General features: G+C 43.6%; 1 protein-coding gene across 1 annotated transcript; it reads left to right on the forward strand.

Annotated features, from left to right (window-relative positions):
* Positions 1 to 858: 858 nt before the first annotated feature.
* Hemgn (hemogen) lies at positions 859 to 8,808 on the forward strand. Its single transcript, XM_052718464.1, has 5 exons — positions 859 to 937; positions 3,093 to 3,186; positions 5,801 to 6,368; positions 6,705 to 7,370; positions 8,478 to 8,808. Exons 1-5 carry the CDS (start codon positions 859 to 861, stop codon positions 8,595 to 8,597), a joined length of 1,527 nt encoding a protein of 508 aa, XP_052574424.1. The 3' UTR covers positions 8,598 to 8,808.
* Positions 8,809 to 12,659: the final 3,851 nt, after the last annotated feature.

Below are 12,659 nucleotides of genomic sequence, written 5' to 3' on the forward strand. Positions count from 1 at the left end.
GTTATAGGCCAGCCTGGTCTACATACTGAGTTCCAGGACAACCAGGGCTGTGTAGAGAGACCTTGTCTAAAACAAACAAATAAACAAACAAACAAAAAACCTTATAACATTCAAAATTCTGCTCTAGATCATAAAACATATAATTTTCAAAATTATATTGAGACCTTTAATCCTATACATGAAAAATTCAAAAAATTAAAAGGTAATTAAAATTTTAATTTTGCAAGGCTTGCTAATCGTTTGCAATAGGTTATGGTGAAAAGAGCCACACCCAGGAAGATTAATCAATAGTTAACTCCATAATCTTCACTGTCATAAGAAATGTATGAAATAGGCAAGAGAGTGACTATTTACTCACTCTGCAAATAGAGGCGTAGGAAAGAGCTGTGGGTTGCTCTGGGCCACTGAGTTGGTCAGAACCTAGACCCAGGGTTCTTTCTGTACTTGGCCATCTCCATTCATTAAAAAAAAAAAAAAAATCCCTCTGGCCACAGCCTGGAGTGCACAGCCCCCAGTCATTTGGTGCCTTAAAAGGAACCCAGGCACATGCTGGCACAAGGAGCCACATGCTGGGCGGGAGGCTGCACATGCCAGACTGTGTCAGAGGGGTTCCCTATAGAAATATCAGGCTTGCAGGATGACAGGGCCAGCACCAGCCATTTCCCCCTCACACCTGTGCAGTGTGATAAAGAAAGTGGAATTTGCCCACAGTTGTGGTCTAACCAGATAAAACTTTTAGGCGGGAAGTGACAAGCAAACTTGTGTGTATGTTTTTTTAAGTGTTAGTTTTGACATTTAAAAAAAGCTTTTAGGGTGCTTGTGAAGTCAGAGAGAATACCAAGAAGGCGCTGTGGCAAAATGGACGTGGGAAAGGATGGATCTCCTCTGAAGTTCCTCCAGACACCTGAACCTCATCCACGGAGAGCCCATGCTCCAGGTACTGACAGACCTTTGGAGGTTGTGGCTGCGGGGGACACATCATTTTCCTCTTTTATTGACTGGGTATGGGTCGGATAGAAAGTAGCAGTGGGGTACGTCCGGGGGAAGATGGACTTAACCGATGAGCTGCATTTTGGTGCTAAGAACCCAGGGGCCGTAAACAAACTGTTAGTGAGAAAGTCTCTTCAATGAAAGAGAGCGAAAATATCCAGGACACTCCTGTTCTGCGGCAAAGCAAGCCGCCAGGACATCTGGAAGGATGTGGTAACAGGAGCTCCACCAGGGCCTGATCTGTCTGATGCTCACTCTTTTGGCTTCTAATTTATCTTAAGGTCTGTTCTAGAGCAGCATTTCTCAAAATGTTTTGTGGAACCCTGGGCTCTGAGATACCCTAGGGCACAGTGTGAAAACTTTTAGCTTCTGATGAATCTATATATCTTTTCTTGAAATAAAAAAAATATTAAATACATGTGATTACAAAGGTCATCATTGTATTAAGATAGCTATTAAGATTGTTAAAATTGTGATACAGCAATGTATGTGCTTATTTATAGATGCATTAAGTCATGTGATACAGTATAAACATAGTATCAAATCCAACAGACCCATATCCACAAGTGATCACTGAAGCTATGTGCAAGAATTGTAATGTCATATAGGAAAAAATTCTGTAATTTATTTGAGTGATAAAGTGCCACACTGCTAAGACCATTGTGGCTTTTACTTACATTCACACTTTGAAGGAAAATGTAAATTTAATTAGAAGTTGGTAAAAATATGATTTTTCCTCATCAAGAATCCCTGGACAGGGAACAAAGCTCAGTAGCATAATGCTTGCCTAGCATGTGTGAGGCCCTAGGCTCAATTCCCAGCACTACCAGAAAAAAAAAAGAAAGAAAGAAGAAAGAGAAAAAGAAAGAAGGAAAGAATGAACAAAAGAAAGAAAGAATAAAGAATTCTTGTCCTAAGAACAAAAAGTGCCCTCGTCCAAGGGCATTTCCTTTCTTGGAGTTCCCGTGCAGACTGGACACCCCCACAGGCTGAGAGGGGCAGTCTCAAAGATCTACTAGTTTTTCTCAAATTTAGGTGGCCATAGACCTCTTAAAATTTTTTTCTTGCACACTTTGTGTGTATGATGCATATTTGCATGTATGTGGACCTATGTGTGTGTGTGTGTGTGTGTGTGTGTGTGTGTGTGTGTGTGTGTAGGCCAGAGGTTGACATCAAGTGTCTTTTTCTTTCAAGTGCCTAGAGAACATATCAACTAGCTTCAGTACCATGTCACTGGAAAATTATAGTGTTGAAGGCTGTGTCAAGGAACTATTTTTTATCTAAGTTAGGTTAATAAAAGATAGAATGTGCTATCTTAACTACTTTGTATAATATATGGCCTGGATGGAAATAGGGAATACAATGAAAACAGGTTACTATGACAAAGATGACCGAACATGATCTATTTTTTTATTATTTGTACAAATATAAATTTATTTTGAATAAGTCAGTAGGTCAACAGCACACTTATGAACAGTAGTATCATCTGTGTAGGTCTCAAAGCTTTTCACACTCAAATGCTCACTAAAGGTCTGCTACACTGGGTGTATTACCACATACCTCTAATCCCAGCACTCCAGGCACAGAGACAGGTGGATCTCTGTGAGTCTGAGGCCAGCCTGCTCTACACAGCAAGTGCCAGGCCAGGACTACAGTGTGAGACTCTGTCTCAAGAAAAAAAAAATCTCCTCCACATTTTCTGAAGGTGGAAGAATAAGGAGGAGATGGTCTTTGACCTCAAAAAACAAGGGCAAAACTCAGGAGAGGGGGTCTAAAATTCTGTAGGGACTGGAAAAATGGCTCAGCGGTTAAGAGCACTTGCTGATCTTCAGAGGACCTGGGTTCAATTCCCTGCATCCACATAGTGGTTCTTAACTGTCTCTAACTCCAGGTCCAAGGTATCTGATGCCCTCTTTTGGCCCCCTTAGGCACCAGGCATACATGTGATGCACAGACATACACGCAGACAAAACACTATACACATGAAATAACAAGATTTATAAGTGATAACTAGATAAATAAAACTTCTGTGGTGGGATACTTGCTGAGGCACCCCCCAGTCACTGTCACGCTCCCCAGTAACTTTCCTTTTCACCTGGCAGATGTCATTGGAACCTGGAGTTTGAGAAACAGAGAACAACTCAGGAAGAGAAAAGCTGAAGCACAGGAGAAGCAGACGTCACAATGGAACTTTGGGTAGGTTCTTTACCCGGGAGAGGGATGGGTGTAGATGTTACATGTCATGCCATGCCCATGCCCACACCACCTTCCCAAGTATCCTCTAAGTCAGGTGGTGTTGCGCTCGTGTGCTTAAATTTTTATTTTTGTTTGTTTGTTTTTAAAGTAGTCTCCAATGGGTTAACTCTCTTGCCTAATGTCTCAGCGGTAGTCATGACAACAGAACTTTCCCCTGCTTTCTTTCTCTGTTGTTTCTACCATCCCCTGAGGCAGGTTCCAGCCACTGAAGCTGGACCATGCAGGGTAGCTCCTGCTACCCTTTATTGGTTTTGTTGGTGTTAAAAAAGGTGCCTAAGGCCTGACTTGGTAGTGCATACGAGTAATCTCAGCACTCAATAGAGTGGTGGTCGGAAGTTATGAGTTCTAGGCCTCACAGGGCTTAGTGAGAACACATACTGACACACAAAAACCAGGGCCTGGAGAGACAGCTCAGCAGTCAGGAGCATCGCTCCCAAAACCCATGTGGTATTGATGTACATGCAGGCAAAGCATCCACGCACACTAAAATTAGAGGGCAGGTGGGCAAGCCCCAGCTGATAAGCAAAGATGACCAGCCTAACGCCCCCAACTTCCTAGTCATTGACCATGGGCAGTTTATGGAACATCCCAGCACACCTCAATTTTGTCCTCTGCACAATGGAGATAATAGCATCTACCTCATAGCCTGAAGTAACAGAAGTAAATCACAACAGTGCCTGAGACTTAGGAAAGACTAGAGAAGGCTCTTACAGTAATACCATAGTTCTACTTTATACTGTCTTTGTGATTCATTCACCTAAGTTGTATGTAATTCTTTTTTTTTTTTTTTTTTTTTTTTTAAGATTTATTTATTTATTATGCATACAGTGTTCTGCCTGCATGTATTCCTGCAGGCCAGAAGAGAGTATCAGATCTCATTACAGATGGTTGTGAGCCACCATGTGGGTGCTGGGAATTGAACTCAGGACCTCTGGAAGAGCAGCCTGTGCTCTTAACCTCTGAGCCATCTCTCCAGCCCCTGTATGTAATTCTTATAGCCACCACACAAAACAGGAAGGTGTTATTTGTCTCATCTTACCTATAAGGAAGCCAAGAAATGGAGAGGTTGAATGACTTGCCCTAGTTATGAGGGAGCATGGACTAAGCTTTAGGCCACTTGGGTATTTTTGCATTTTTAAAATAAATTTTAAATTATTATTTTACATTTTATTTTATCTGAATGAGTGTTTTGTTTGCATGTATAGACATACTCTTAACCACTGAACCATCTCTCTGGCCTGGAAGATGATGATGATGATGATTTATTAGAGAGAGAGAGAATTTATTAGAGAGAGAATCAGAGTACAACTTTCAGTAGTTGGTTCTTTATGTCCACCATAAGGGTCCCAGTGATGAATCAGGCTTGGTGGCAAGTTCCTTTACCCACTGAGCCTTATCACTGGCTTTGTTTTGTATTTTAAAGATTTATTATTATTTTAAAAATTTGTGTGTGTGTGTGTGTGTGTGCACATGAGTGCAGGTGCGCCCAGAGACCAGAGGTACATGGGATCCCCCTGGAGCTGGCATTATAGGCAGTTGTAAGTTGCCCCATGTGGATGTTGGGAACTGAATTTGAGTACTTGGAAAAAGTAGTACTTTTTAACTGTTAAGCTATCTCTCCATCCAAACTCTATTTTTTAAAGTTATATTTTAAGTTATATTTTATGTATTTAGTACGTGAGTGTGTGGGTGCATCCACGATGTAGAAGTCAGAGGACAACTTGTGGGAGTCAGTTCTCTCCTCCCACCATATGGATCCTGGGAATGAATTCAGGTCATCAGGCTTGGCAATAAGTGCTGAGCCATCTCCTTAGTCCTAATTAAAATTTTAATTAGCTTGCCAAGCAGTGAGTTTCCACAGGCTTTTTTATACAGTCTTAGGTTGGGTTAACACATGCCCTTCTTCTTATTAATGTATGTGTATGTGCAGGTACATGTGTGTGTGTGTGTGTGTGTGTGTGTGTGTGTGTGTGTGTGTGTGTATGAGCTAGCCAGAAGATAACCTCAAGTGTCATCTTCAGGAACACCATGCACCTCCTTTGAGACAGGGTCTCTCATTGGCCTGGAGTTTATCAATTGGGTTCAATTAGCTGGTCAGGAAGGTCCAGGGATCTCTGCCTCTCCAGTTCTGAGATTACAAACTCATGGCACCACATACTCTGTATTTTCACCTGGGTGCTGAAGCTAGAACTCGGTTAAGCCCTTTACCCTGGGAACTACTATCTCCCCAAACGTGCTCTCTCTCTCTTCCCCTCCCCGCATTACACAATGCACATGCACACACACACCACACACCACACACCACAACACACACACACACACACACACACACACACACACACACACACACACACAAACACACACACCACACTTTAACTTTAAAACCATAAAGTCCTACAGGAACACTTTCTTAGTAGTTGAACACCTAGGTCTGGGGAGAGTAAGGGCTTGTTTAAGATCATGAAACAGGGCTACAAGGACAGGGGTGGATATTGGAAGCATTCATTTGGACCCTGCAGCCCTGTTGCTGACATTAATTCTGGTCTCTCTGCAGAGAACAGAAAAAACGCAAGTGTCAAAGAACAGGAAAAGGAAACCCAAGAGGCCCGAAGAGACAGGGGGGCACAGGGACGAGGGCACAGCCTCTGTCACAAACAGAGAATCCAAGGATGCAGAAAGCAATGGAACCTGCTGAGGAAGAAACCGAGCACCCTGTAAACCCTGTGACTGAAGCCCTCCCATCGGTGGCATGCCCCCCAAAAGCTGTGCCTGCAGAACACTGTTCTGAAGCACACCAACAAAGCGTTCAGTGCCAGGATCTAGCAATACAGAACCATTCTCAAGCACACAAACATAGGGCCAAACCTGAAGACCTCTCTCCTAACACGTGCCCAGAAAGAGCTGTACTTCAATATTCTTTTAAAATGTGCCCAGACACGGATGAACCTGAGGTGCCTTCTCCTGAAATGTGCCAGGAAACAGCTGTGTCCCCAAACCATTCTTCCAAAGTACCCCAAGATATGGCTGGACCCGAGGCACTCTCTCCTAAAATGTGCCAGGAAACAGCTGTGCTTGCCCAAAACCATTCTTCCAAAGCACCCCAAGATATGGCTGGACCCGAGGTGCTCTCTTCTAAAATGTTCCAGGAAAAAGCTGTGCCCCAAAACTATTCTTCCAAAGTACCCCAAGATATGGCTGGACCCAAGGTGCTTTCTTCTAAAATGTTCCAGGAAACAACTGTGCCCCAAAACCTTTCTTTCAAAGTACCCCAAGATATGGCTGGACCCGAGGCGCACTCTTCTAAAATGTTCCAGGAAACAGCTGTGCCCCAAAACCTTTCTTCCAAAGTACCCCAAGATATGGCTGGACCCGAGGCACTCTCTCCTAAAATGTTCCAGGAAACAGCTGTGCCCCAAAACCTTTCTTCCAAAGTACCCCAAGATACGGCTGGACCCGAGGTGCTCTCTCCTAAAATGTGCCAAATACCAGCTGTGCTTCGAGAGCATACATTGAACATGTGCCAAGATGTGACCAGACCTGAAGTCGTCTCCCCTAAAACACGCCAAGAGATGGCTGTTGTTCCCTGGACAACACTTGGAGATGCTGCTGGCCCAGAAAGATGCTCTCCTGAAGCACTCCTCCAGACAGATGTGCCTGAAGGCTGTCCACTTGATACATGCCCCAAATCAGTCACCCCAGAGAAAACTTCCCAAGCAGATCAGGCAATGGCTGTGACTGAAGACTGCTTCTCTGAAACACGAGAATGCGCCGTGTCTGAAGACATTTCTTCAAAAACACACCAAGAAGCAGTTGAACCTGAATTCATTTTTCATGAGACCTACAAACCCACTGAGCCTACAGTCTCCTCTCATAAAACAATCCAAGACTCACCTGGGCCTGAAGACCATTCACTGGAAACATGTCAACCAATGTCTGGGCTTGAGTACTACTCCCCTGAAACCTGCCATGAAATGCCTGGGCCTGAAGACCTCTCCATCAAGACCTGTGAGAACAGGGATGGGCCTAAGGACCGCCTTCCAGAACACACCCAGGAAGCAGGTGGGGCCCAAGGACAGGACCCTAACGCCCACCAGGACAGTGAGGGCGCTTGTGCTTTCTCTCAAGGTAGGGTATTTGTATAGCAACCACTCCCTCAGAATTCGTGATTTAAAGCTGTCTTTGACAGTAACCAGTTACCTCAACGGGAGCCATGAACAGCACTGGCTCCTTTCAAGTACAATGTCTTTTTCAGGCGACCAACATTCTGTTAGCACATTTCCAAAAAACGTAGATAACTGAAAATTCTATTTACCCATTTTGAGAAATTACAGTAAGAGAAACAAATCTGAAATAGGATTAATTATGTGTAAAAATGCTCTGTTTTGGCTTTTGAGCTAGTATTCACTATGTAGCTGTGCTGGTTGGTTTTATTGCTTGAAACCAAATGCTGGTCCTCTGGAAGAGCAGCAAGTGCTTTTAAGCACTTGGTCATTTCTCCAGCCCTAAAAAAGATCACGGGGAGGGATCCTGGCACTGAGGAGGCAGAGGCAGGCAGATCTCTGTGAGTTCCAGGTCAGCCGACATTGTGAGTTCCATACAACTGGGGCTACATAATGAGACTCTGTCTCCAAAAACAAAACAAGCAAACAAAACCCACCTTGGACTGGAGGAGAGAGGGCTTAGTGGTTAAGAGCATGTACTGTTCTTGCAGAAGACTCAAGTTTGGCTTCCAGCACCCATTTGGTGGCTTACAACTGCCTGTAATTCTAACTCCAGGAGATCTAATGCCCTTTACTAGCCTCCAAAGGCTCCTGCACACACCTGGTGCACACAAATGAACATAGCACACAAACACACATAAAAATAAATCTTTAAAAAACAGCACATGTTGCTCTCTATAAAAAAGAATCCCACTGGGCGGTGGTGGCACACACCTTTAATCCCAGCACTTGGGAGGCAGAGGCAGGCAGATCTCTTGGAGTTCGAGGCCAGCCTGGTCTACAAAGTGAGTTCCAAGACAACCAGGACTACACAAGAGAAACCCTGTTCAAAAAACTTAAAAAGAAAATTCCAAGAGTATAGAAACACCATTTCTGTGACATGGCATTTTAATATCTAAGTATCTAACCCAGCTAAAATGTGTGTGCGTGGTCTGTGGCATGGCTTCCCTCTCCCAAGTGAGTAACCAACTGTGCCAATATTGTTTATTGAATCTGTTTTGTGTTTTATTTGATTTTACAGAATTGAAGGAAAAAGCCAAAGTAAATCAAGATGCAGAAACACCATCAAGTCCACAGGGTCCTCAAGAGATCTGTCGAGAAGATGACACGTATAGCTATGTTCTGTTTTAACACGACTCAGCGATGAAGTTGCAGTCCAAATGAACAGAGCATACACATCTTCTCTTGTATGATTTTCCTGAAACATTGTAGCAATTGCTACAATTTGCATTACTATTTTAGCTGGTGTTTTTTTCCATATAGATCTTATCTGAAAGAGAGAACTAACTTTTAAAGGCTCTAACACATACACAATAGTGGTGTGTGTGTGTGTGTGTGTGTGTGTGTGTGTGTGTGTGTGTGTGTGTGTGCGCGCGCGCGCGCGTGCTGTTTGAGGATGTACATATGTATATGGGGGGAGACAGTAGAGGGAGGGATGAATAAGAGCAGGGGAAGGGGTGAGTAGTTGGTTTTTCCCCTCTAAGAAGAAACATATATTTGGTAATTCTGAGAAGATAGCATTTTGATAGGAACACTTAATATTTTGAAAGTATATAGTTTCTTGTGAATTTTGTCAATTATTGATGTTGTAATATCAGAATTTTATTCAAGCTTTACAAGGCTCTCTGAGCTAATCTGAACAATTCTTACTCTGGAACTTCTTGCAAAATATTTTGGGATTGATAAATGTCATTTACTTCTGTGTGCGAATCTGGACCTTTTATTTCTATTTTTTTAAACTGTATTTGTGAAAAATGTACATGAAATCATTACTATGGGCTAAGCTTGTTACCAAGACAGCATCTTGCTATGTTCTGGGGTGGGGTGGGGTGGTAAAAACACTGAAACCATCTTTGTTCACTAGGGTTTAACCTGGTCTCATTGGGAAACAAATCATTCCAAACGTAAGCAGCGAGTGCAGCAGCTTCCTCTCCGAGGAGCCTATGCCCTGGCTCTCAGGGGTGTTTTCCTTCCTATGAGAGGGCCTCTCTCTTAACCCTCATACTTAAAATCTATATTAAATATCCTTAATAACCTCCCCCAAAGGGAACAGTGCTGCTGCCATATGCATAGTACATGTAATGGGAGGAGCGCTCATCTATCCTGATGTGGAGACTTGAAGGATGGGAAGTATCTGCACAGGACACCCAGACTAGTTCAAGGTCAAGAGAACTGTATGCTAACTGAGTCAATGTCGGGTCCATATTTACATGTTAAGATCTGTCATGAGGCAGCGAATCTATTATTGGAGTGTAGAGAGCCACCGGACCTGGAGTTATAGGAGATTGTGAGACATCCAACATGGGTACTAGGAAGCAACCCTGCAAACCTGGGTCCTCTTGGAGAGCAGTGTATTTATTCTTTCTTTTGACAGTCTCACTGTATAGCTCCAAAATGCCCTGGAACAAGCCATATAGACTATGCTGGCTTCAGACTCATAGAGATCTGCTTGCCTCTGCCTGAGTGCTGGGATCTAAAGCATACACCACTACACGTGGCCACAGAAAGTAGTCTTTTTTTTTTTTTTTTTGTTTTTTGTTTTTTGTTTTTGTTTTTCGAGACAGGGTTTCTCTGTGTAGCTTTGCGCCTTTCCTGGAACTCACTTGGTAGTCCAGGCTGGCCTCGAACTCACAGAGGTCCGCCTGGCTCTGCCTCCCGAGTGCTGGGATTAAAGGCGTGCGCCACCACCGCCCGGCCAGAAAGTAGTCTTAACCGGCTGAGCCATGTCTCCAGGCCGGGGTGTAGTCTTGTAGACGTAAATGACTTAATCATTTATTAGATAACTGAGGAGTAAGGCTTTACAATGAAGTTGAAGGTTTTGTATTTCAGGAGTCATCTGGTGACAATGGTCAGAGTGAACTAAAAATGACAGGAGACCGGGGCAGGGACACAAACAATTCTGGGAAAATATTTGAAAATATTCCCTGGTATCCAGTTGGTTTGGATTTTTCCTTGGGCTATCATTGGAGGCTAAAAATAAGACAAACTTTGGCAAATAAAAGCTCACTCAGTAAGACCATGTGCTAGGTTCTGAGGCTGTATCAAAAAGGCAAGCCCCACCCCTTACAATGGGTGGCACAGAGCACTCATGGTACATGAGAACCATCAGAGGAGCCTTCAAGAATATAGGTGCTCAGGACTCTACTCCAGGGTTCTACTTGAGGTGACATCTAGGCATAGATACACTTGTTTTTTGAATGGCCTATGCTCTAAGGTTTTTTTTTTTTTTTTTTTCCAGAGCTGAGGACCAAACCCAGGACCTTGCGCTTGCTAGGCAAGTGCTCTGCCACTGAGCTAAATCCCCAACCCCACTCTAAGGTTTTAAACAGTCAATTTTTTTATGTGTATGTTTCCTGCATGTACATCTGTGCACCATAGCATGCCTGGTGCCCACAGAAGTCAGGAGACAGCATCCGATCCCTTAGAACTACAGATATAGGGAGTTATGTCTGTCCATGTGGGTGTTGGGGATCGAACCCAGATCCTCTGCAAGAGCAACAAGTGCTCTTAACTACTCAGGTTTTTCTTTTCTTTATCGTTTGTCTTTTTGAAGACAGGGTCTTACAGAGTCCAGGCTGGCCTGAAACTCACCTTATAAGCATGTGTCACCACACTTGGCTTTATGCAATGTGAGGGCTTGAGCCAAGGACTTTGCACATACTAGGCAAACACTCTTCCAACTGAGCTACATCCCCAGTCTGCTTTAAAAAAATATGTCTGTGTAAATGTGTTCTTGGGACCTAGTGAAAGTGTGTGGGTTCATGGGTGCCCACATATGCACATGCATGTGAGACCATATATTGATGTCTGTCTTCCTCAATTGCTCTCCATCTTGTATATTCAGGCAGGGTCTCACTTGACCCCAGAGTTGATGCTTGAGCTAGCCAGATTATTCCAGGGATTACTTGTCTCTACCTTCTGCAGACCACTATACCTACCCAGCATTTACATGGGTGCTGGCAACCCAAACTCTATTCCCTTACTTGCATGGCAAGTACTGTATCCACTGGGCCATCTCCCTTGTCCCTTGTCCTGTTTCCTTCACCATTCCCTATAAATCCATGCTACTTTCTTAATTACACCCAGGCACCAGTGTGCATCGAATTATTCCTGTTTTCTTGTTGGTTTAGAGCTTTGAGATCATGAATTATAATTCCCCAAGAATCCACCTTAGCTCCACTTTGTGCTGTCCTCTTCTGTGGCAGCAAGGAGTCTGGGCATGTTGGAACTACATCTGAAGACTTAAAAAAAATTGTGTGTGTGTGGCCCTGGCTGGCCTCCAAATCACAGAGATCAGCCTGCCTCTGCCTCCCCAGTGCTGGGATTAAAGGCACAAGCCACCATGCCCAGCTTTTAATTTTGTGTGTGTGTGTATATATGTGTGCACATGTGTGCAGGTGCCTGTGGAGGCCAGGAGAGGGGATCAGATCCCGTGGAAGTGGAGTTACTGCCGGTTGTGAGCTGCCACATGGGTGCTGGGAATCAAACCTGGATCCTCTGGAATAGCAGCTGGTGCTTTAACTGCTGAACCATCACTCCAGCGCCCCCTCCCCCTATTGTTTTTAAAGGCAGATTCCTAGGTCTAGTGTCTCCAAGTCTACTTTGAGTTTCAGTAGTTGGCACAGTTGGCAATTACACACTTTTGGTATGATTATCAAGTGACTAGCATGTCTTTCTGGAGAACAAATACCTTTCACTTTTCAGTTTTGACTATGGTGTTAACAGCGCCGACTAGTGGCAGTTGCAGCTTATTCAGCTCTTTTTAAAAGCCCGCAGATGTTGCCCAAGGGTACTCAAAACTTGTTTCTCCAGCTAGACAAGACCAGTACCCCCAAAAAGAAAATTGGAAAAAAAGCATTTTGCTAATTTCATTTACAAAACTCCTTATAGAGGACACAGTATCAGTTTTAACTTTTAAAAGATTCACAATTTCTTCTTAAAAACCTGCCTCTTAATATTGGTTATTTCCTACTAGTGACTTGCTAGTCAGTTACAATGAACTTAGAAGAAACAGTTTTTCATGGCTAAACCTTTAATCTTCGGACTTGCGTATTTTTAATATTTTATGTAACAGGTAATGTGTGGTGGATTCCCCATCCCACCTCCTTCTAAACCCACGAGATTTTGAAATCCCAGCTTTCCAATGTATGTGCTGGTTCTTTACTCTCATTTTGGTTCCTGTGGTTTGGCGCT

This window comes from Peromyscus californicus, unplaced genomic scaffold, assembly GCF_007827085.1.
Source record: "Peromyscus californicus insignis strain IS unplaced genomic scaffold, ASM782708v3 Scaffold_5__1_contigs__length_169319896, whole genome shotgun sequence".
Taxonomy (NCBI): Eukaryota; Metazoa; Chordata; class Mammalia; order Rodentia; family Cricetidae; genus Peromyscus; species Peromyscus californicus.

Excerpts from the sequence above, each read along its gene's own strand:
- Hemgn (XM_052718464.1), top strand. The coding sequence starts at position 859 with ATGGACGTGGGAAAGGATGGATCTCCTCTGAAGTTCCTCCAGACACCT. Across the intron at positions 3,187-5,800 it reads ACGTCACAATGGAACTTTGG|AGAACAGAAAAAACGCAAGT; the intron begins GTAGGTTCTTTA and ends GTCTCTCTGCAG. Across the intron at positions 7,371-8,477 it reads GCGCTTGTGCTTTCTCTCAA|GATTTTACAGAATTGAAGGA; the intron begins GGTAGGGTATTT and ends TGTGTTTTATTT.